The 25,904-nt window shown below is 30.6% G+C and overlaps 3 protein-coding genes across 3 annotated transcripts; 2 read left to right on the forward strand and 1 right to left on the reverse strand.

Annotated features, from left to right (window-relative positions):
- Positions 1-1,342: 1,342 nt before the first annotated feature.
- On the reverse strand, positions 1,343-10,742 carry LOC113394191 (neprilysin-4-like). The gene is made up of 13 exons (XM_026631410.2): positions 10,279-10,742; positions 9,960-10,097; positions 9,632-9,765; positions 8,738-8,906; positions 7,832-8,667; positions 7,606-7,756; positions 5,944-6,130; positions 5,486-5,604; positions 4,665-5,057; positions 4,110-4,282; positions 3,550-3,734; positions 3,017-3,160; positions 1,343-2,425 (listed from the first exon to the last, which is right to left on the reverse strand). Exons 1-13 carry the CDS (start codon positions 10,701-10,703, stop codon positions 2,249-2,251), a joined length of 3,231 nt encoding a protein of 1,076 aa, XP_026487195.2. The 5' UTR covers positions 10,704-10,742; the 3' UTR covers positions 1,343-2,248.
- A 344-nt stretch (positions 10,743-11,086) lies between these two features.
- On the forward strand, positions 11,087-16,123 carry LOC113394181 (uncharacterized). The gene is made up of 9 exons (XM_026631393.2): positions 11,087-11,096; positions 11,432-11,636; positions 11,745-11,862; positions 12,375-12,554; positions 12,625-12,714; positions 12,833-12,988; positions 13,908-14,075; positions 14,462-14,641; positions 15,764-16,123. The coding sequence occupies exons 1-9, from the start codon at positions 11,087-11,089 to the stop codon at positions 15,911-15,913; spliced, it is 1,257 nt and encodes a 418-aa protein (XP_026487178.2). The 3' UTR covers positions 15,914-16,123.
- An 834-nt stretch (positions 16,124-16,957) lies between these two features.
- On the forward strand, positions 16,958-25,444 carry LOC113394196 (E3 ubiquitin-protein ligase CHIP). The gene is made up of 7 exons (XM_026631422.2): positions 16,958-17,257; positions 17,472-17,670; positions 18,269-18,410; positions 19,412-19,514; positions 19,906-19,962; positions 23,014-23,130; positions 23,571-25,444. Exons 1-7 carry the CDS (start codon positions 17,138-17,140, stop codon positions 23,694-23,696), a joined length of 864 nt encoding a protein of 287 aa, XP_026487207.1. The 5' UTR covers positions 16,958-17,137; the 3' UTR covers positions 23,697-25,444.
- The last annotated feature ends 460 nt before the right edge of the window (positions 25,445-25,904 follow it).

Genomic DNA, 25,904 nt, shown 5'->3' on the forward strand with positions numbered 1-25,904 from the left:
TTTTTATTACGGAACTTATCTGATCATCCAAACATCTGGTTATCGAGGCTCGAATAAATTTCCAAAAAAAACCGGTGTGGGTAGACTCAGAATATTTAGTACATTGGAAAGTGTATTAATATTGAAAGTTATGGGTATAGGAGAATACTCGCTTTGAGATTAAGAGTTAACAGTGTCTACTCAGTAATCAAGTCAATAAGTTAAGAGTCATTAGTTACATAAAGTATGGTTGTAAAGTGTATGTATATGTTAGCGGGAAGAAGAAGGAATGCTAGGTAAAGAATGCCTTTCTGTGACATTTTGTTGTTAACGGTTTTTGGTTTACGTGCTCTCGGCCAGTTAAGGGCTAAGGCCAGCGATTTAGAGGGAATCTTTACTGCATTCGTATTATCATAAGCGTCTCGATGTCGAACATCTTCATTATTTTCATTGTCTTTTTCCAGACCCTTCACTGCTTGAAGGGTGTGACAGTCGGGGGCTAGACATAACCGTATCATCAGTATCGTTTCAATCTGAAAATAAATAGTACGTATATTAAATCACGGAAAGCGTGCAGGCTAGTCAAGGTTTTTAAGTGGAACTCATTGGTATATTTTTAACAATTGACTGTCGACGAAGAACGGAGAAGAATACTTCATCATGAGTCTTTTCGTCTATTCACCTTTCCAGTGATCTTTAAAATCAGAACTTTTGATATCCCATACACGACAAGGACACGCGTTGCCGCGCTGGCACCGCTGCACTTCCCGTCCCCTCGACTCTCCCCGCGAAAGCGAGACGTAGTTAAGCCGCAGAATAAATAAGTATAAAGGAGATAAAATAAAATTGTCTTTAATTTCTATGATCTGGATTTTTGGCAATTCATTTTGGGGCGATTGAGTAATATGAGATATAGGGAGCAATATTAAAAACAATATTGCCGAAACAAAAGTTGTCATTTTATTGACATTGTTGTAGATTGCTCCACTGATTGCTCCAGATTGATCCATACGTATTTCCGAGCAAAAATTGCTCAAAATATTGCGTGTAGCGCACATTAAATAGGCTGGTGAAAGTCTGTTTTGTACGCTACTATCTGTTTTTTAATTTATACACGACTCCGAAAATGAAGCGTATCATTGTTGTTAAAATTACAAAATAAATCCACCTATTATTATCAGTTGTTTGTAATAATTATTTTGGCAAACCTAAGTATCTTGTAGAGGTTATCTTGATTTTTTGTTATTTCTTCGAGCTATCGTTTCAATAAAAAAAATGGTATTATTAAAGTAACGTGAATTTATGTGGCATTTTAAAAATTGTGTGTTTCTGTAAAATATTTATATATAAATAAAAAACTAAATAATCTATAAGTATTTTAATTATATTACAATTTATTTACAAAATTAAAAACAATTAAAAATATAAAGCGATAAGTAAATTTAAGGATAAATCAATTATATGAAAAACTTATGTATATCCGATAAATAAATTATACAGGCCCGCGTCTTCGCTTATTACTAATTGTAACAATCAATTATTTTGATGGCAAGAAGACTAATAGTCCTTAAATAATTACTATTCGATGAACACTTTAATTGCGTTATGAGGCAAAATAAATCTCGTACGACACCTATTAACTGTATCTATTTAAACTAAAAAAAGCGTTTTGTTTAAAATTTGCTAACTTAAAGTGATGCCACCATACGAAGTACTTTAGGCCTGGCTTTGCCATGGAAATCGAGTATGATACGCTTATTGCTTCGTATTATTAACAGCCGTAATAACTGTCGCAACGTACGTGTAAATTAGTAGTCGAAATATCGATGTATAGGGTACTCTAAAACTAACATACTATTTTAAACAGTTCATTCAAATGTAATTCTTGAAAACTGGCTATCGTGACGATCTTTTTGTTAACTTCTTAATAACGTTAATGGTAGGCGAGTATTGGCACGACATTTGTGGTAATTCCCGCCGCGCCAAATAATACTTAATAAGCGAATCTTGAATAAACAACTAAGATAAATCCACGAAGAGTGAACACGATATTTTGGCCTGTTACCTAATATTGTAGCTTATCAGTCGAGCAACATTCTTTAGAGATTTTCTAAAAACTTTTTGGTAGATGTTTTATTTCATGTCATGACCATCGAATTTAATTTGAATGATCCGTATTAAAGCGCCTTAGTTATAGCACTACTTCTTTCACTGAGTCTAATTTGTTCATCAATAATTGGCAGGGATTAATATTAATAGTTTCAATTGATCACCAAACACTACACTTGTTTACAGGATTCATTGGGGAACCTGGTGGACAATGGAACTCTCTTGCGAAATCAAGGGAATTCGATAGAGTTCCTATCACTCTGAATCTGCCTGGTGAATGAACAGCTGTTTTTAATTTATTACGCATTGCTTCTGGGCGCATTGCTCCACACCACACCTAGAAATATAAAGTAGATAGTGAAGCCAGAATTTAGCATTCCACTGAAATAAATAAATTAGCATACCAAAAATTGAGTATATGGATTATTAGGTATATCTATACATATGTATAGCATGTCAATTTAGTTTTAAATAGAAAATTATGGTAATTTTGAATAATTTAAGTTTCCCGCCGAATTCTTTGAGAATACAAATACCTTAATATATTTAAAATGTTATGTCGAATTAGTTTATTGACGTAAAATTATTTTATTAATCAATGTTGTGTCCTTCCTACATTTAAGTACCTCGTCTAGTGATTTTTATACAATCGTATATCGTGAGCTTCGAATTGCAGATCGGGTTTTTACATCAAGAGTTTGGCAGTAGCAGCCTGGAGATAGTGTTAAACTGACATGGCCCGTAAATCACTTTAAACGGGTCGGATGTATGTCTGATGGATCAGCCATTAGACTATGGGAGTGCAGTAAAGGAGATTGCACCCGTACGCATTTATGCTTTGGTATTTATCTTCCGTTGATGAAATTGGGGACAAGAATCAGGAAGGAATATATAACAGTATTATTCATAATATAAATATATGATAGACCTGCGCAAAGTTTAGAAAGAAGAGCTGTGTATGTGTGTAGTTTAGTCCTGGCAGCGTCTCATCAGCAGAGTCATGGTGACGTAGCCAGTGCTGATAAGCGTGGAACGCTTGTTTTACACCGCCATTATCAGCTATATTCTCGCCCTGCAATAAATTCATTGTTTTTTATGAAATTTGTGTGAATGATTACCGAATTATTACGTACATTACATCTGTTAAAGAGCAACATTTATTACTTGAGCGGAAATACTATAATTTATTATAATACTTAAGTACCATTTTCGACTATACGATATTTGTTCGACTATCACCTGACAACTTCCCATTAATTTTTGTAACTCAGCTATTTTTTTATTTACTGTATTCAGATTCAAATATTTATGTTATCATATATAAGACTTATTTGTTAAAGATTTATTTTTTAATTAAGTAAAGATTATTGCCAAATATTATTATTTACAATTCAAAGACAATAATATTCAGACATAGACATTTTTATTACTTTTTATTAATTGTTATATTCCTACACCCACTTGTGTGTTAATACCGTCCAACTTCATATTGACTTCAGGGACAATGTAATGACCGTATTGATCAATGAGACATTGTGCGCGATGATGGAAGGCTTCTATCGCTGTGTCCGACCACCAACGATGAAGATTCCCTTCACAGTCAAACAAACGGCCTTTGTCGTCAAAACCATGGGTTATTTCATGTCCTGCAGATAAGACCGTAATCATTTTACTAATACAGAAATTATTTTAACGATCCACAGTAAATATAACATTAAGAATTTGTAAAATAGTTAATTATTTGGTGTAAACAATTATTGGTGAAGCAAAATGAATAAATAAAATACATATCAATAGCTGGAAACGTATAATTAATATACTAATTATTGTTCAAATAATATTTTTTTAAATATTTAAATACGATTAATACTCTAAACTAAACAGCAAATAAAAAATGGCAACATTGTTCCAGCAATCCAACTAACTAATAATAGTTTCAAAATATGTTCGAAAGCGTAAATTTAAAGTTACTTAGTATAAATTTATTAAAGGAAAAAAAAAAATAACGTAAAAAAACATACCGATAACTACACCTATACCACCGAAATTTAGAGATCTTGGAAAGTGCCTGTGATAAAATGGTGGTTGCAAAATACCCGCTGGGAACATAATCTGATTCTTGTTACGACTGTAGTATGCGTTCACGACAGCTGGTGCTGTATTCCATAGCGTCTTGTTAACTGGCTGACCGATACTGTAATTAGTAATGAATCACTGCATGAATAGCCGAGATGGAACAGTTAGAATGCTTTACTCTAAATAGAAGATTGCCGGTACAAATTCGGAAAACAGCACTAAGTTTTGATGTGCTTGATTTGTATTTATTATTTCTCCCGTGCTTTGAGGCGCGGTGGAAGGAAACATCGTAAGGAAAATTCTGAATGTGTCTAATGAGATACCGCCACATGTTTTGTTATTATTCACCACATCAATAATTGAATAAAATCCAAACTATACCTTTAAAAATAGAGAAGACCTTCGTCCAGCATGCACCATTTCTGGACCGCTATACTTTTATTGTATTTCTATAATTTATAATAAATTCTAGATACAGTTGAAATAAAATAGTTGTTTACCGCGATTGTTCCATTTTAGTCAGATGCCGCAATATATTTAATATGTTTTCGAAGTATTTATCTGGGTGTATTTTTACTTCCTTGTAACGATCGTCTAAGTCAATCTTTTTCAATATAAAATCTGGATAGCCTATTCTAAGCATCATTGTGTCAACTTTATGCGCTGCCAGTTTCTTTGTCTCATCATCGATCCAATTTGTCATATGTAACAGTTCTCTGAACGCCTGTTGTATTTCCCTTGTCATCGTGAGAGTGTCATTTTTGCTCATTTCATCGAAGTGTTTTCTCACAAACATTGATCCTAATGCCATTCCCATGTTGGAGTTGACTTGGGATATACAGTTCTTCCATCGTGGCGGGGCTTGCTCTCGGCCAAATAGAATGTAGTAAAACCTGGACGTATTAAAATTACCTACATAATATTTTATATTATGATGATGATTAATTGTAAAATAATTTCTTCGAAGATTATGTTGAAATTAGTGCATTTAATCTGTACGTGATCTCAATATAGACAAATTACTTCACGTGGACGTTAGATTTCACGTTCATGTTACGCGTTCATGACTTTACTGAAATTCGAACATTTTCAACACTAGGTACAGAAGATCAAGATTACGAGTAAAATTCTTTGGATGTTTTCCGATCGATGAATTGCGTTCGATTTATTCATTTAAAAAAATAAAGCACGGGCTCCTTATATCTTAATAAGTGTATTTTACACCTTATTATATTATTTTTGAAGTAATTAATGTCACAGTTCTGTAAATGCAAGATTATACGAATTGATTTAATTTTGATATAATAAATTTTGTACCCACTGTTGTTTCGCAGATTGGAAGCGATCGTCCAGGTTATTCACACGATGTCTCACGAAACGCCACAGCAGGTAATTTGATAAAGTGTCCGGATCCGTCTTCTCTATCAATTGAACTAAGTGCTGATGACGATGAACGAAATATGATTGGCTACAGTTATTTATCATACTAATAAAAATGAATGGCCATTTTTTTAAGAAAACCTATTATCCTATTGAAGTACCTACTCACACTATCACAATTACATACTTACAATATAATTGTTCCTATAATAGGATATACTGTATAATATATGGAATAGGTCCTAATTTAAAGGCCACGTGAATAACATGACACGTATATAATTGAAAAAGATTTATTAGAGTCCGATAACTATACATAAATGATACATATTTTTATTATTTAATATTAATTAAGGTAAAACCTAAATACTGTATCATACTACTAAAAGTAATACTTACTCGTACATAGGTTAATGCAAACAGGACGACGGTTTCCTGAGACTCTACAGTTCTATTCATTACAATGCATAGGTATCTCCTCCAATCAACCTGAGGAACTAACCCTTCGAGCTTTGCAAGTGTCATACGACGGTATAGCTCTGAAACGTTGCGCCTATCTTCTGGCGCGGAGGTTATTTTAGCTAATCTGTAATTACAAAAATAATATATAGACACTTTACAATGGTTATTAAGAGGCTTTTAACGACTCGTTTCTTCTTGAAGGGACTATTTAAAACTTCTTCAGTTGGTGGATATGCATTAGTCATACATACGTATGACTAATGTTTACATTCATAAAAACAAAAAAGAAAACTTAATGATGCTTATAAAGGTTCGAACTGGCTAAGGTTTGTGATCTTATCGTAGTTTTTGATAATTCTCATAATCCATACTAATATTATAAATGCGAAAGTAACTCTGCCTGTCTCGCTTTAACTACTGGACCGATTTAAATGAAATTTGGTACACAAATAGTCTAGAGCCTGAGAAAGGACATAGGCTTTTTATTTGGAAAAAAACTACTGTAAAGGGTTGAAAAGGGGGATGAAAGGTTGTAAGTTGTTGAAAGTATTGTCATGTTTAGAATTTTTAGAACTAGAAGCATAAAACTTAAATTTTAGGTTGTACACTTATAAAATAACATATCATGACACCCACTCGGGAGGGAATTTTGGTTATTCTACCCCTAAATGGGTGTAATAGGGGTTGAACGTTCGTATGGAATTTTTTAAGTTAGAAACATGAAACTTTATTTTTGGGATACTTATTAAAAAGGAGTAGATACTTATATAAGTGTTTCTGCATATTCTACCCCTACGGGGGTGATATAAGGGTTGAGAGTTTGTATAAAAGTCCGTCATTTTTTAAGTTAAATACATGAAACTTTATTTTTGGAATACTGATTAAAAATGAGTAAAAAAGTATTTAAGTATTTTTTGATATTCTACCACTAAGGGGGTGAAATAAGGGATGAAAGTTTTTATGGAAGTCGTCATTTCTTAAGCTAAAATTATGAAACTTTATTTTTGAGCTACTGATTAAAAATGAGTAATACGTATTTAAGCGTTTCTTGATATTTTACGCCTAAAGAGAAAAAGTAGGGGTTGACATTTCGTATACAGGATAGTCTGGAAGCCCGTCATTGTTGAAGTTAGAAGCATGAGATTTTATTTTTGTGCCACTGATTAAAAATGAGTTGATACGTATTTAAGCGTTTCTTGATATTTTAGGCCTAAAGGGAAAAATAAGTGTTAACATTTCGTATTCAGGTTAGTATGGATGTCTGTCATTTTGGTGTTAGAAGCTCGAAATTTTATTTTTGGGCTACCGATTAAAAATGAGTTGATTCGCATTTAAGCGTTTCTGGATATTCTACCCTAAGGGCTGAAATACACACCGATGTGGTATACAAAGAGGTATTATATTAACGCAATATTTTAAGTTAATTTGTAAATATATTCTTATTCTACGCGGGCAAAGCCGCGGGTAACAGCTAGTATGCTACTATTTTAAGAAGCATAATAATGTTGTTGAATATAATAGCTATGGGATATATGAAGATTGATCACTTCCATTCATAATAATTTTATTTATTATTAATTTTTTTTAAGAATCACTTACTTGATTTCAAAATTAATTAGTTTGTCAGCGTCAGCCTTTACATGTTCAAGTTGCCCTCCAAGTAATAATGCAACTTTTATTAAGTATGTCTTGTAAGCGTCTAAATAAACCTTATTACTTTCTTGCAGAAAATAATCCCTTGTGGGTAAGCCTGCAATAACAAACAATGTGTTTTGGTGATATTTGTACACTATAATATAATTCAAATGCTCTTAATGAGATGTACCTAAGCTTGTTTGGTCAAATTGTATCACAAACTCATCAGAGTTTTTAATATCTGGTCCAACCCATTCCGATATTAATATGTCATTATTGAACAATCTCAATTTTGCCATGAGCTCTAACCAATCAAATTTTTCCGCATCCCAATTAGCTTTTAAAATCGGCCACCCACCCAAAATATCCAATAGATCTAAAAGAGGTAGGTGTCCTCTTGCATGTAATATATCATGATTCATACAAGATTTAAATAGAAATCTAGCTTTCAAAGCGGCATCACCATTAGCCGGATCAAGAATTTTTTTGTTTGTCGAGGCGTATATCGAAACAAATTCGTCAATAGTTTCTTTTCTTTTCACTCTTTTAAGTGGTTTAGCAATAATTTTGATATCATTATCAAGAGGTCTGCGATGAGTACGTTTCTCATATCTTTCAGTGTTATAGTATCTTCTATGTCTACGTAAGTATTTGTTCGTATTATGTTTATTTTTAATAAGATGATCGTGTAATTTATGTTTTACTTTAGATAAGGGTTTATTTATTTGTTTCGATTTTCTATCTAAATATCTACGGATGCGGTTTATTATTTCAGATTTGCTATTATTTAAATTATTTATTTCAGCTGATTTCGAAATTTCTTTAGAATTCGTTAGGAAATCATCGACTTGTTTTTTATCAAGATTGCTTGAACAAATTGAAGGTTGTGTCATTGTCAGAAAATTATCCTTTAAATCCAAATGTGGACCTGGAAAATTAGTTGGTACGTATTCATTTTTCCGGAATTCCAGAAGTTCTTTGAGAACGTGATCTAAATTTTCTCTTAACATCTCAAACGTATCGTAACTGCAAGAAGATAATGATACACACTTTATAAGACGTGATTAAATTAAATTGTTTATCAAAGTTCACTCACCCAGCTTTATCGGCTGGAATAGGGTTGAGTGCTGGCCAGTTTCCACACGCATATTGATAAAAATCATGACAAGGATCTGCTTCTTTGTCCATATACTGTTTCATTATGCTTGCCTGCGTATGCCGAATAGTCTCCCTATCACCTTGTATTTTCCAAAAGGAATGGATACCTGGATGATCGTAACAAACTAAGAGTTTTTGTTCATTTCAAATAAATGTATGTGTATGTAAGTTTTAATTTGCCTGCATTTTATGTACGGTTTTATTTAAATAGTTTAAGTTCCTATGCAAGAGTTTTTCAAAATAAGACATGACTAGCATATTTTGAAAACTACGTATATATCTATACTTAAAAAACTTAATAGCAAATGTATTTTCTCGTAAATGTTCCATATATCAGCCATATTATATATCTGAAAAAAACTGCATTTTTCCATTTCTTATGAAACCTCAATATAAAGATGAACATCACTCGTATTTACTTGCTAATGGTGTGCGATTCTAATCGCACATAGTACAATTGATAAATCAATATTGTATGTTTATAAAATCGAATCTAGGTATATACGTCAATAGTCTGAGTTGGTAGTGATATAGTAGACTAGTAATATTTATAGACCTATTTTAACTCACGGAGGCGTGCTCCTCCATGTTAAATTATTATCGAGGTGCATTAGTACGAATGAGTAACGCTCGAACTTACAAAATGTTTGCGCGTAAAGTACGTACAAAAAAATACAAAACTTAAATGTCTTAGTCCATACTTTTTTTAGTTTATTTTATTAAAACTCGCTAAAACTGTGCGCCTTCGTGAATGGATAGATGTATAATTATGTATGTGTCACAAAATTAATTTAATTTATAACTAGAGTAACTAGAGTAATTTGTTATTTACCTGAGTGAGGTTTGACTGGCTTATACATATGTGCAGCAGAGCCCATCTCTGCTTCTTCTAGCTCTGGTTGACGACGGACTTGTTCTACGTCATCAAGTGGACCACGATCCACATATATTTCCGGATGAACAACACTTTCATGTAAATTAAACAAATAAACATGCAAACGAACGTTCTTAGACAAAATATAAAGTTATAAGAAATAAATAGAGAAAAAATATGTATTCCATATACAATTACGCCTATAGATTTTACATATTATATATTGTTTCGTCGCTATAACATAATTTATTAGTAAGATAAGCAGTAATTAAGGTAGATATCCTACCTTTGTAAATTCCCTTCTTCATCATATTGTTCATTAGACTTACTTTCATAATCAATTTCAGACTCTCCCACATTTTCTTCTGCGTCTTCTTCTTCATTTTCTTCGTTTTGTGTTTTTTTGTAAATTGGATTTTCTAAACTAGAATTCATTTATACTGTTTTTGTGTTTTTAGGATTTTTATAAGGAAATAATATTTTTTTTAACCGAAGTTTTTTTTAAAGTATGTGTATGTTTGCATATAATAGAAAATAAAATTACAAACAAAATGAAGGAATTATATTTTTGATATATTATCGGAAAATAATTACTAACTACTTACCCGTAATCTGAAGACGTAAATGTAAATTGACTTTTCCGTTTAAACCTTGTCGGTACGTGATGATGTCTTTCTTCATCATCCCATATAATTATATCACTTGTGATATTACCCTTATAAAGTTCACTGTAATTTGTATCTCGTTGAGAGAATATTATTTCCTCATGAGGAAGGAAAGATGTCTGAAATCCGTGAAATACCTCTCTTTCTTCAGGATCTATGCCTTCCAATTTCGTATACCTCTTGGGAATATTTTTAACTACAAATTGATCTGACGGGTCGCCCAATGTATCTAAAGGTTTTCTCAAAACAAAATATGCAATAGAAAAGAAAGATGTTGCAGCTATAAGAAGTAAAAAATTACAGTAATTAGCACTTTTTGGCTTTAACGAAATTGCATGGAGGTAATGCGTGTCAACACGCGCCATGACAATTCCTGACTGCCGGTGTCAGAAAATCCTTAGAGATTCGTAACTGGAACATCGTATATAAACTATGTATACAACGGCCATTGTAATGTTGACCCTGGGGATCGGAGTACGCGTCGGGAAAATTGTGAGCAATCATGTACGCCACTTTGTCAATTATATTTGAATTTGTTAAGGTATTTTTTTCTAGTTTAATACTGACTGCTTTTAACAAATTAAGAAAATAAATCTGACAAAACAATATGTCATCTTCGATAACATAATTAAATCTTTTGGATTGTATACTCTTTCTACACAATCAAGTAAAATAATAAATCAAAATGATATCTTTTGACGATTTATTCAAGAAAGTGCAATCAGTGCATGACTTAATTTTGACAAAAATGGGTTGCGGTAAACATAATAATTGTTTTATCAAATCAGTAATATTAACATATGAGCCAGTATTCAAGTGGCTCAATTTAGAAAATCTTAAAACATGAATGCGAAACGTAATAAATCAACACTCATTAGTTCTAAAAAGCCCTCGAACGGACCGAGTCCGTGACCCTGGGGCAGAAGTACCCCGACATTGCTCTGCTAACCGTGAGATACGCGACGTTATGTTTCCTGTACCCGGAATTACTCTGGTTCACTCACCTTCACGCTAAACACTAGTATCTTACTATAATATGTTATTATAAATTGATATTTTGTTACTATAAATTGACTATAATATATTTTTAAAGCTAATCAAGAACATTCAAAAGACGAATTGGAATTTAGCAAACATTTATATGAAACCAAGTGCTGGTTTATACGTATTTCTTGGAAGAATAAAAAGATATTTGTGCTAGATTTATTAGACGACATTTCAAGTATTTTTACGCTCTCTTTATTGTTAAAATCAATATGGAACTCCCGTTCTAAAGACGCCATATTGTCTATAAGCGAGTAAGTCGAAATTTCAATCACATTCCTTTCTTAACATTGATTACTAAAGTGAAATGCGATAGTTAGTAAATAACACCTAATGAAGCAATTTACAATATTCATGTTTAGGTATAAGACATGGAGTAGCTATGACCAAGTACCCTTGGATCACGATCGAACTGTACTCATGTCCTCGATCCAAGATATTATAATGTTTAATCGCAAATGGTTTCGCTCTCTTGATTCAGTTAGTATTACAAAATATTGAAATTTACAAAGTTAAGTTTTGTATTAATAATAATAAATTTTCCTTACTGGAAATTAATTAACAAAGGCTAGACTTCTTTTTGACCAAATATTTAGGTTTTCGAAGATGACAGTTTGATACTGCAAATAATGATCTAAATTACTTATAATCTGCAAATCAAAATATACTTTATTCAAGTAGGTTTTTACAAGCACTGTTGAATCGTCTTTAACAAACTATATTAAGTGTAGTTACCACCAGTTCGGAATGTAGATTATACCGAGAAGAACCGGCAAGAAACTCAGTAGTTACTCTTTTTCAACATTTAAAATACAATTATATATGTATGTAATATATCCTGCCTGTAAATCAACAAGTATTCAACATTTTATATTCAGTTGTCTTTTATTGGCGGAAAAGAATGTCCATACCATAAAGATTATTAAATCACAAAGTGCTTAGGAAACAATTTTCCAAGAACAAAATACAGAGAGTCCTAACTTTTTGAACAGGGTCAACAATTCCTAGTTTTAGCGGAATTGCTATCGGTTGCCGGAGGTCCCATTATGTGGGAAGTATTTAAGTCAGCTGAGAAAATTTACGAACAAAACCTAGAACAGATGAAGAATTTGATAGAATGTGTCGTGGTTAATGAATCACCACCTGAAAAAAAGCCCATTAATGTTGAAGCAGTAAGAAATGAGGTTTCTATTATATGGTATTTTTGCTTACAGTTGTAATATTTATATTTTATTTATGCAGACTAAAAAAGAACAAACGCCGCGTCGAAAAAGTTCTGTAACACAAATTTTGGAATCATCCACATATCCCTTAATGAATGGACAAAAAGAGGTAAGTACAATACATTTATATCACTCTGTAAATATTTAAACGTAAACAAGTTGCATATTTTATAATTATAAAAAAACCTTTATATTAGGAAACTCTAATTCAATGAAATTGATTTTAGTTGGATACGAATTTAGTTTTGTGGGCCACTACAATTAAGACTATAAAAGATCATTTGAAATTGGAAGAATTAGAGATGACCTTTACTGATGGGACAAAAAAGAGAATTTGGAAAGTAAATCGATCAAAGCCGGAAAATTTTGAAACTGTAGATTTCGTACGTATTTAAATGATTTTTGGTTGAAAATTATATTAGATTTTTATTTTACTTATATTAAACATATTATATGCTTTACGCTTGCAATATGACATTCCCGCGACTTTGGTCGCGTAGAAGTTAAAAATATATGTAAAATCTAAGTACATTAAGGAACTGTTCTAGGTACTTCATGCTATTATCAGTAAGAGTGTAACTAAGGACGTTAGGTAAAAGTACTGGGTCTTATAATTTAATTATGTAGATGACTATAATTTAGTCGTACTTATTAATTATTTTGTAGCAAATTTATTTTACAACTATAAATATCTTTTTAATAATAAAAATATCTTAAAAATATAAAATACCTTCTCAAATAAAACATTATTTTAGAACGAATTTACGACGAAAGAGCGAACAAACCAACTCTTCAGGTTATTAATATTAATACAGATTGTATGTTGTATTTCATTTATATATGAAATTTCGATTGAATCAGCGATTCGTAGTAAATGAATGGTGATGGTTGTGATGCAATGATCAATAGCTTGTAATGCCTCAAACAGATAATTGACGTTGAATACATACATAGATAAATTTGCTTTTTTGTGTAAGGTAAAACCTCGGTTCCATATTCTTCTACATATAAGTAGGACTTTCGAATAATTCCTCCCATTGCTCTCAAGAACTAGTAGAATTTCAAATATTAGTGTACCTCTCCACAACGGTGCAGTGTTGTCATCTGCATATCGAAGACTATCGAGCATAAGCAGGTTATTAATATATAATAAAAAAAGTTCCGTTGAAAGAACAGAATTCTCAGGGATACCAGGATTAATGTTCATCAGATCAAAAGAGCAGCCATGGATGGATACTAAACTGGTATCTATACCTATGAGTATGGAACAATAATTAAAAATAATAACATCTAACTTTATAGATTCAATTATTGCCATCGGCAATAAGTAAGCGTATTTTGCTGTATCTACCTTTGACTCAACTGAGTGACTGTGCTCGAGTGAACAAGTACTGGGCATACTTGGTTGATGAATTTCGTGCAGAATTCATTGCTAGACAGAAAATTGATATCGAACTGGAAAAGCTTCGAGTGAGACTTTTTTTTAAATTATGTCTTAAGCAATTTTGTATATTCTGTAATACTCAGTATTCAATATAAAAAGTTATTTGTATTAAATGTGACTGCTGTCGGAAGTCTAGTTTTAAAAAGTTGGTTTTCTTCGGTGTTGATACACAAAGATGGTTTGTTTTATTTAAATAAATTATAATTAATGTTAATATTTATTATAATTAATGTTATGTTCTTCTTAAATTAGAATTGGAATAAGGCCGGTCTTCAATTGAAAATATTTTGAGATTATAAAATACGATTTGGAATTTTGTTCCTAATTTATGAAATATTAAGAATTATTTATTACTTAATATAAAAAATATGTTATATTTATTTATTAATTAATATTAATTATTTTATTTTAGGAAAATATGCTACGTCACGAAGATAGTGTATATTTACTAAATAATTTAACTGAATTAAAAATAAAATCAGGTTCTGCCAGCCACGCCAAAATAAAAGACACAAGTGCATATTTTAAAAAGTCTTATCCTTACTCTTTGGTTTTAGAAATGAACAAAGCAAAGCAACGGCGAATTGCTAAAGTAAATAGGAATTGAATATTTACTATAATTATCTCTCTCAGAATACTTAACTTAATTAACCCAATTGAATACGTTATCTTCACAAAATACAATAATAAAAACGACATTATGTCGAAAACAGTTTAACCATATAGTCAAAGTCAAAAATCTTTATTCAATATAGAAGTGTTTACACTTGCTTATTAATAGTCAAAAATCTACCACTGGTTCGGAATTTAACACCTCGGACCTGAGAAGAACCGGCGAAAGAAACTCAGCGGGATATTTTTTTTTTTTCCATTTTGCATGTACAATAATAATTATATTTTAGTTATTTGAAACAGCCTGGAGGCGATCATTTCATTCCCAAGGTGTGCAGTATACTAAAAAGTCATTAGTGTTGTAATATCCTTTAGCACACAAACACTCTTTAACGATTCTTTTGAATTTTATAATTGAATAATTTTGAACGTTTTCTGGGATCCTGTTGTAAAAACGTATACATTGCCCCAAAAAAGAGTTATCGTGTGTAATCCTGTGTAATCGGGTACTTGGAGTAACAAGTTTATTCTTGTTCCTAGTGTTAATAGAATGTACGTCACAATTTCTGGGAAAATCATTTATGTTTTTGCGTACATACATAACATTATCAAAAACAAATTGAGAAGCGACAGTCATTATTTTAATTTCTTTAAATTTACCTCTTAACGAATCTTTTGGGCCCAGGTAATAAATTGCACGAATAGCCCTCTTCTGCAGTACAAAAATGGTATTAATGTCAGCTGCATTACCCCAGAGTAGGAGGCCATACGACATTATACTGTGGAAATAACTGAAATACACAAGGCGAGCCATATCCACATCAGTCAAAAGTCTATTTTTTTTTACCGCATAGGCTGCAGAGCTGAGTCTATTCGCCAATTTATTTATATGGGGGCCCCATTGGAGCTTAGAGTCTATTGTCATACTAAATAACTCTATTGATTCTAAAACATCTAATGCTTCCCCATTTAAAAGTTCACTCGTTTTGACACATCTTACATTGGGAGTAGTGAATTTAATACATTTTGTCTTTTTTACTATTTAACATTAAATTATTAACACTATATTTTTCCTAAATTGAAAATAACATTAAAATTTTAGCTATCGTTCAGAAATTTGACAGATTTAAATAATCGTTTGGACATACGTGGAGCCGCCGATAAGAATATAAGAAAATGGTGTAATAATATTTGCAAGATTAATGAAAATAATAAAGGACCAGAGGTACGTTTAAATGGTGGTTATTTTTAAAGATATCCTGTCCAACCAATTATTCACTTCACGATTCAATTCATGTATTATTGAATTTGGTGTCTACATACTATGAAAATTTTAATTATAAATTGATGAAAGCTTACACAAATATTTCCCAATAAATTTTCTGCTTCAGAAGTTGTAAATCTGTGAATACGACTTTTTTTCTATGTTACTTCCTAGTTCCAAATTAATTATTCTTTAACTCAAAAAACATTATCTCTGTTAAGGTTAGTTAGATTTCTTTGAGGTATATTTTTCATTTTACTGACATACAATTGATAATTAGTATTATTTTAGCGTTTACCACTATAGAAAATTTTTATATATAGCGATCCTTTGAAAGTTAAGGCGAACAATCAAAAATCAAAATCAAAATCTACAAAATGGTACCGAAGAGGCATATTTATCGAAATAAAAAGTTAACCTGTAAAATGTTATATTAAATATTATTTATTAAAAAGGAAACGATTGTATAGTATCTCCTTGGGGAGCTTGGCAGCTATTACTGACTAAATTATATTATATTCATTTAAATAGTAGTGTATTGAAATGAAAAATTATAATTATACGTATGTACCGAATACAACAAAATGTTTTATTTCGCTGATATTCATATGGATAACTCTAGAATACATTTTAACATGTAGAATAAATAGTATGATTAAAACATATTAATTCATTTTCAATTTCATATTTGCCAAAACAGGTTTACACTATCTACATCTATCGTATAACATTATCCTTCCACTTATTTACAAAAAAATATTATATTACATAAAATGTGAAGGTATTAATTGCGTTTTAAATGTCACATCTCAATGTTCAATATATTAATATATATATATATATATTATGCAATAATAATGTTTAAAGAATAGTAAATTTGATAAATTTAATACATTCTTAAGCTAATTTATTTTAACTGTTTAATCGGCTGCGTGTTGTTATATTTTTCTAGTGCTAAGAAAAATAATTTTATAGTCTATGTATATTATTTTAGTGTAATAATGACGTAGACATTTATGAATTTGTCATTGTCAGTTTTTGATGCATTCTATTTTATCTGTTGGTTTGCGCGAACGTTTTGGATTCGAGAAAAACATTTTCTTATTTTTTCTCTCGCGTAATAGTTGGGATTAAAGAAATCCGTTCAAATTGTGTTATGATGAGATCTGTGTTTTAATTTATGTAAAGAAGTGTATCAAATAAACTGTAACAATGAGTAAGCATATGTATTCCACTGCAAACTTAACCGATAAGGAGCTGAAAGAACAAGGAAACAGATTGTTTAGCTTACGTAGATTTGAAGATGCTATGAACTGCTACACTAAGGCCATCGTAAGTTTTGAACACATTATCATACTAATATTTTTTTCTCATAAACTAGAATCTTATTTGAATTTTAATAAACCTTTGTTTATTGAGCTTAACGCTATTCATGTCCTTTGACTGAGCAATATATCAGTGACGTATATTTATATTATTTATTATTTAAAATAATTCTCATACCTTCCAAATTGGCTACAAATATTTCCCTTTGATTTAATTGTAGATAAAAAATCCTTCAGTATCAACATACTATACAAATAGGGCGCTATGCCATTTAAAAATGAAGAGATGGGAGGCTACATGCCAAGATTGTCGACGGGCTCTCGATATAGATAATAATCAAGTGAAGGCACATTTCTTCCTCGGACAGGCTTTGGTTGAACAGGAATGCTATGATGAGGCTATTAAACATTTACACAGAGGTAATTTACATAACTACTATGTATAGGTTTTATTTATTTATATTTCAACATTTATTCTTTAATCAATAATAATATACACTTTATTACACAACAAGATAAAACAGTTACAAAACAAACAAATGTAACATAATATTAGAATATATTAAAGTAGGTAATCTATAAGAACAGAACATAGAATACACATAAAGAAAAGTTTGCAATAACATAAAGAAAGAACCTATATGACAATAAATTTAAATTAATAGATGATGAAGAGAAACTGCAAACTAATGATGTATGTATATATTTTTATTGATGACCTGTATCTTACATTGTACACCCTACATTTTTTTATTTCTTTTCTCTGAATTAATTTTGCTTAAAAGAGATTGCTTAGTTATAAGGTTGGTTCTTGTATATCTTATTTGATTGTAATAAATTTTTAGTTTTATTCAAATTATACAGAGTGTTTGTATTGTATGATTGAATTTACTATAATGACTGATTTAATTTATTGAATTATTTTTTTATTAATGTCTTTTGTTACATTATTTTATTTGAGTATTATATTTTATTTATTGTTTAGTAATATAAAGTGTTTCTATGATATTAATTTCAGCAAATGATCTTGCTCGAGAACAAAAACTTAATTTCGGAGATGACATCGCAGCACAGATACGCATTGCCAGAAAGAAAAGATGGAATGTTCAGGAGGAAAAGAGAATATCTCAAGAAATTGAATTGCAGACATATTTAAATAGGTAATAGCAAAATATTATGATTATATAACATTGTTTTGATGATGAGAAAACAAAATGAAAAGTAGACAAATATAACTGTGTAGGATCTAATCTTTTAGTGCTTATAAATAATTTATAAGTTATTTTAAATCTGTCGGGTTATAATTTTACAATCTTATTTAAATTGGAAATCAAAGCAACCTTGAATTGAACGCTTAAAACTGTCAACTATTATTTAATCTTCATTGTATTAAGATCATATTTCACTATTTTTTTATTAGATTTCAAACGGTATGTTAAAGTCAAGTCTGAAGTTTTAATTGAGGTGAAATTGCATAATCAGTTTATAAATAATTACCATAAATTGTAAACTGTTTAAAAAAAAAACAAATAGCTAACAACTTAAAATATTATAAGGAATAAAAGGAATACTACACTACGAGTCATGAATGAAGCCTCTAGTTGAGATCTTAGTTAATAATACATGACCTACGATGTTGTAAGGCTTATTAAAATAAGCCTTTGTTATTGTTATATGCTTGATATATCTTATGAGTTTAGAGACACCTGGTCACTTTATAAGTAATAAATTGAATTGTTTTGCCATTAGGTTGAGTTAGATTGCTGCTAATTAAATTGGCTCCTAACAAAGCTATTCAAAGTATTTGATGTTATATTTCAATTGAAAAAGGAATAGAGTTAAACCAATTTAACATATATCAATATATCTTTATTTATATTTTGATACTATTTCATTTCACTAGTTGGCTTTTTGCAGCTATGTGACTGAATACCAGGCTGTTACTCTCATAAATTTGCCCTATTAATTTAGAAGTTATACAATCTATACTAATATTATAAATGTGGACTTGCTTTCATGATTAAACCAATATTACAATTAAATTTTTAAAAATGATTTTTATTAAAACTTTTTTAAACCTACAACCTCCCCTAACACAAGGACTAAAACCAGTACAATATATGTTGACATTTATTCGGAGTTATTATTATTTTGATTGCAGATTAATAAATGAAGACATGCAGAGAAGAATAGAATCAATAAAGTTAGAGAATATAAATGAAGAGGACACCGGTAGCAAGGTAGCGAAGGTTGAAGAGGAATGTGTAAGTATTAGTGTTGTACATTTAGATTATAATATAAATTTAAGTTCATCTAGAAGTCATAGCTGTAACAATTTTAACTAAAGTATTTTATTATTTTAACAAGAGTTATGAGAATGTGAATACCCATAATAAGATTGTTTTGTGCAGGAATTCCAACCTTCAAAAACAGTAATAGAATTTATTGAGATTTTTTAAGATAAAACCATTTTTATAGTGACATTATGTAACACTTCACGAAATTGACTTAACTATTATCTGTGTTTCCACGGAAATTGGAATATTTTGGCCTAATCTTATTGATTAATATTAATTAAAGGCTAATTTTTAAATATCAGATTACCAACACGATATTTGTATAAATGTTGCCATATTTTAATTTTTTATTCAACAGAATAACTATGGTAGTGAGCTCAATAATCTATTTTCAAAAATGGACGAACGAAGGAGGGTGAGTACTAATTTAAATCCACTGATTAAATTATTAATTAAATTATTTCAAATCAGACATTGAAAACTCTTCAGTTTTATAATATTACTGTACTAGTTGTCGCCCCAAACTTCGCTCTCGTTTTAGTGGTTGGTCGTCAGGTAATAGGCGTTAAAATTAGCTTATGCCGCTCCTTGGAGTTCGAGCAATCATACTAAATTTCATCAAATTCGGTTCAGTCGTCTGGCTGTGAAAGAGCAACAGACATATAGAGTTACTTTCGCATGTATAATGTTAGTATAGATTATAGAAAATATTGCTACTAATGTCATCATCCTCCTGCCCTCATCCCAATTTTACTCGGGGTCGGGGCAGCATGTCTTCTTCTTCCATACTTCTCTGTCGCACGTCATCTCACAAGTAACATTCTTTCTAACCATATCGTCTTTCACACAATCCATCCATCGTTTCTTGGGTCGTCCCCTACCTCTATATCCATCCTCATCCATTCTCTATTGCTACTAATGTATGTGTACGTTTAGGGCGAAAGATTAAAATACTAATTATAATACAAATTTAAAAAATATCGGCTTCATATAATAGAGAAAAAAAATTAAAAATAATATTTACCCTAAAAAAATGTATTTCCTTATTTTCTACTGAACTTTTTTTTTTGTACTTTTTAAACTTTAATTACAATAAATTTTCGTAAGTGCCTTAATCTAAGAACGATTTTAATTTACACACTTCGAAGTATTACATATTATATTGAATATTATGAAGATTTGGAATACCTTACATACTCATTTCAGAGCTCTTTATCAGAGATCTTTACAACCTTAAAAATGACAAAATTTACAGCCTCTATGGAAAATTGTACAATTTTGTCAAACTAGTATTGTGTTGGTTATTATTATGTATACTGAGTGAGATACGAAGTGAATTCTTAAAGGATCGCACTGCAATTTTAAATGCCAATTATAAATTATTTTTTTGGATAGTAATTAAAATACAAAATTTAATATGTATTCATGTGTAAATTCATTTAGAAATAATTTAAAATATTTTTGTAATAAAAAAAATAATAAGATAAAAAAAACATTAATGTAGATATTCCTTGGAATTGGCTTATAGCTATGCACTACACAGACAGACGGTTCTTGATAAAAATAAAATAAAATAAAATACAACAATTTTCCCTTTCACTACTTATATCCAGTCTAATTTTTCTTCCAAAGTTAGTTTCGATAACAACTTCAACATTTTTTTTTCTCGAAACGGTAATGAATATCATTGATTATTCAAAATCGATCAATCGCGTCAAATAAATGTCAAACATGTTTATTTTGCTTTATCCCCCTTGTGGTTGTGGGTATATTAACTTTATTAATTTACTATACCTACTGTTACTTTTTATATGTATAAAAAAGTAAAAGTAACAGCCGTAAATTTTCCACTGCATGGAAGCAACCTCTACTCTTGAGAAGGTTTAGAGATTACTCAACCACGATGTTCTAATTTTTATTTCATATAACTGACAAAAACTATCGTATTTTCTAGGTTAAGAGCTTAATTCCCCAAAATCAATCTAAAGTTTTGGAGTAATTTAAGAATTAGCGTAAAGCGCTTTACAAGCATAATATTATTTAAAAAATTATTAAATTCATAAAACACTTCATTAATAGAACAATAAAAAGAAGCGTTTAAATTGCTTAATATTATTTATTTTTTTGTAAAGGATAAAAGTATTAACGTGTTGACGTCATAACGTTACGATATAAGGCTCTATTTTAGTTTTGTTGCATGATGTTTCCAAATAGGATCATTTCGTTGGTCCCACGCATTCACACCCCGTGTAGGAGTAAACGGATTATGTATTGTATATTCCCACTATGAAGTTGTAAAATACATTCATAAATCTCTTGGCGCGTGTTCACGTGACGTATACAGGAAACCGTACATTTTAAATGTTTTCTAAAAATAAGCCTAAGTAAGACTACAAAGTAATCTATTATTTAGTTATTAAATTAAAAAAATAATTTCATTACATTATTACCTAAATTACAATACTATTTATGTATAAAAGCAAGTATTGCTATTAAACACGTAACGTCATATCTACATATTTTAAATTAAAATCGTTTCCTGACGTTTGGACGCACAGATTTTTTAAAATATGCAACGGATTTTAATGCAGTTTTCATTTATAAACAGAGTAATCAAGACTTGCATGTATGCGTGTTTTTGGGTAACTATGACCATTTTATAAATAAATAAACAGTATTTTCGATAATACAAAGAAAATGAAGATCAAGCTTCCACCCGCTCTCTTTTCTTTTTAATCTGCTTCAATTCACAATATAGATTATACTAAATACAATCAACAAGTTACAACGTTAATATAAACCGTTTGTATTCTACATTACAACAATGCACAAATAAACACGTATGTATTAATTACTGAAGAACTTAAATTTTAAAACAGCGGGTTGGAGTTTTGTGAAATTTGGGATGGAACCCCTCACGTACGGTTGAAGTCGGACGGATGCCAGTCGATTATATAGAGAAATGACTTGAATGGTATTTAGACAAAATCGCTCATATACATTGGTACTGTAAGAAATATTAAACAATCCTTGAACTGAAATGTAAATGAATATGTCCATTGTGCCTGGAATAACACTTTGAACTGGAACACAGCAATACTAAACAATGTTGTTTGGCGGAAGAATATGTGATGAGAGGATGGTATCTACCCACACGGGCGTCCATAAAGCCCACCACCAAGTAAAACATAAATTTATTTTAACGTATTCCGAATTAGTTTTAAGCATTACGTTATTATAACCTAGTAAAACGACAATTCGAATGTATTTGTAAGAGTCCATTTTAATCTGTACTAATATTATAAGAGCGTTAGTAACCCTGTCTGTTGGCCTTTTGTTACTTTTGGGGTTTTATATGTATTCAATTTCTTGAAGCATTTTCGTCACAAACGCAACTATGTGTAAGAGAAGCCGCGGTTTCAGCTAGTAAAGTATATTTTGATGTTGATGAGATATTTCTCTTTAGAAACGTGACGTGCCAGACTATCTATGCGGTAAGATTAGCTTCGAAATTCTCAACGAGCCGGTCATAACTCCAAGCGGCATAACATATGAGAAAAAAGACATCGAAGAACATCTAGAGGTACGTTATATTTTAGTAATTTTTACGATATCTGTACATATTTTACAACTATTATATTATATATCACTAATATTATAGTATAGTAGTCATTAGTAAATATTCCACTGCTGGGCAAGTTTCTTTATCATTCTTACACGTGGGAAAATTTCATCCGAAACTTGCTGCTGTCTGGGAAACCCGCGATCTTTGGTTTTCTATTCAATTAGCCATCTCGATTACTTTATACTTAGTTATACTGTACGTTATAATAATCAATATTAATATTCCTTTAAAAACATTTATAACTATGTTCAGAATTAAAAGTTTTACTGCCTTATAAATATTTATGAGTTTATATTGATGAGAGTCAACTGCAAATGTTATTCTTTTTTTTAAATTAATAATATTAATATTGGGTTAAACATAAGGATTTGTATATATATTTTTTTTTTTATTCACAGCGGGTTGGACATTTTGATCCAGTTACTCGTGTGAAGTTGACAGCAGATCAGCTCATACCAAACTTCACCATGAAGGAGGTAGTTGACGCGTTTCTACAGGAGAACGAATGGGCTCTCGATTATTAGTAATTTTAATATATCGATATAGCTAACATTACTCATGCGATTACGTCACTAGTGCAAAGATAATAGACACGAATTGTCGAAGGGTGTCTGATAAGTGAATTCAAAAATAGTGAAGAATTAGAACCAAGTTCCTAAACTATTACAAATTATTTTTTGATTAAGTCATAGAGAACCAAAAGTTGTAACAAAACCCTTTTTATTCTGCTAGTAAGTTGTACATTTTTAAGCTGATTTTAAAACTTCCACATATAATATACAATTGTAGTAATTACTCAACAAAAACATTCTTAATAGTTTATGTGACATAACTGGACATTTTGGTTTATTCAACACTTTTTTTTATATGTATGCGGACGTGCTGATGTGGTGCCTGAAGGAAAGTGGTCACCATCGCCCATAGACATTGGCGCTGTAGGAAATATTAACCATTCCTTATATCCCTAATGAACCACCAACCCAGGAAGTTAAGATGGTATGGCCTTTTTGCCTATGGTGACACTGATTTGCTTATCCTTCACACTGGACAAAAACAATACAAAGTGTTGCTGTTTGGCGGTAGAATATCTGATGGGAGAATAGTACTTACTAAGACGGGCTGCCCTATCATCAAGAACTTTTTGTTAAATTTTGACTAATTTAAAAAAAGGCTTAATTTCGCCATGCGTATATAATTTTATTGGTCTTTACAAAATTTGTCCTTGAACTTGAGAACAGTCTAAAGTATTCGTTAGTGAATTTGATCATTTTTTTTTATTTCAAGAAGGTAGAAAATCTTAACAGCACTGTAGGCCACGATTTTGTCTATCCATAGGAATATAATATACGAGTATCATATACAATTTCTTACTTGAGCTCAAGTAATAAAATTAACCTCATTGACCAAAACCCGTTGAATTATTTTTCTTTCAAATCATTTTTCTATTTACAAATGAGTATTGTCAACAAAATGGCGCTTTTATCGTTAGCTGGTGACGTAATTTCGGTAGCTTATCATAAAGAGTTCTATTAATATAATAAAACATTGAACATTGAAATGTTTGATTTGTAAAAATGAAGCTAATTATTATTTGGTTATATTTATTTAAATACTTACCGTAGATTTATTTGTTTAGTAGTTATGTTAGTTAATTATTTTTTATATGACAAACTACATATTCCACCCGCTAAATGAATGATATGTCTATACAAACAGTATAAAAATATGTTGCCATAGATAAAAAATAGAAGCTTCTGCAATTCAGTCGGTACAATTCGCGCAGTCTTAGTTAGTAGTCCGGCTTGTAATGGCTGCACGTAAAAGTAGTGATAACCTATTTAAAGTTACTGATCTCGTTATAAATTCTGATCGGCGACCTAAGATTGCACGAAATGGAAGCGATTAATTTTTAAAACTACAATTAGAAATGCTGCAATTAAATTATTTATTATCTTTATTGTAAATTCAAGGTTATTTTCAAGGCCGAGTTATCGAAAAAAAAAGTATTAGCTCTTAAGATTCAATCTCTTTGCTGTTTTATTTAATTTTTTTCCATATCCCATACTGTTTTCTGTTATATATATATGCGGGTGGATCATTAACTAAATGAACATTAACAGAGCGTTCATAGAGTTCTCTACATGGATGTTATATTTATGAAACATTTGTACATAACCCTCATTGGATGACCTATTGAGTACAATTTCTATTGTCCTTGAAATGTTAAGTTAAGTATATGTTATCGTTGTAATAAATGTCGTTTTCTAGTTATGTAATGTCGTCCTAATTTATATAGATCTAAACAAAGTCTTATTTATCTGTAAAAAAATCTTAGTTACTGGGTATTTATATATTAATTAGCTATGTTTATATCGCTATATTTACATTCATAGTAAATTATATCGATTCAAAGATAGTTTTGGTGTGTTTCAAATTTGAATTTTTGTTTTATTTATGGGCGACACGAATCGCGGTGGTATTCTGCAACTTTCAACTTTTGGTATATGAAGTGGGCACATTGCCTTGTCGTGGTAACGCAAAGTTGCGAGGATGTGTGCTCTAAAATAATCATTGTGTTTGTTACCCCGAATATTCGCGTTATCGCGATTTATGCAATCTATCTATTAGAAATAACAAATGTTGAGTGTCTCAAATCGTGTCAAAATTTCAGGATAAATTTGATACAGACTTTTTGCAAAGAACCAATCAATAACAATGCGATGCGATACATT

This window comes from Vanessa tameamea, chromosome 9 (assembly GCF_037043105.1).
Source record: "Vanessa tameamea isolate UH-Manoa-2023 chromosome 9, ilVanTame1 primary haplotype, whole genome shotgun sequence".
NCBI lineage: Eukaryota > Metazoa > Arthropoda > Insecta > Lepidoptera > Nymphalidae > Vanessa > Vanessa tameamea.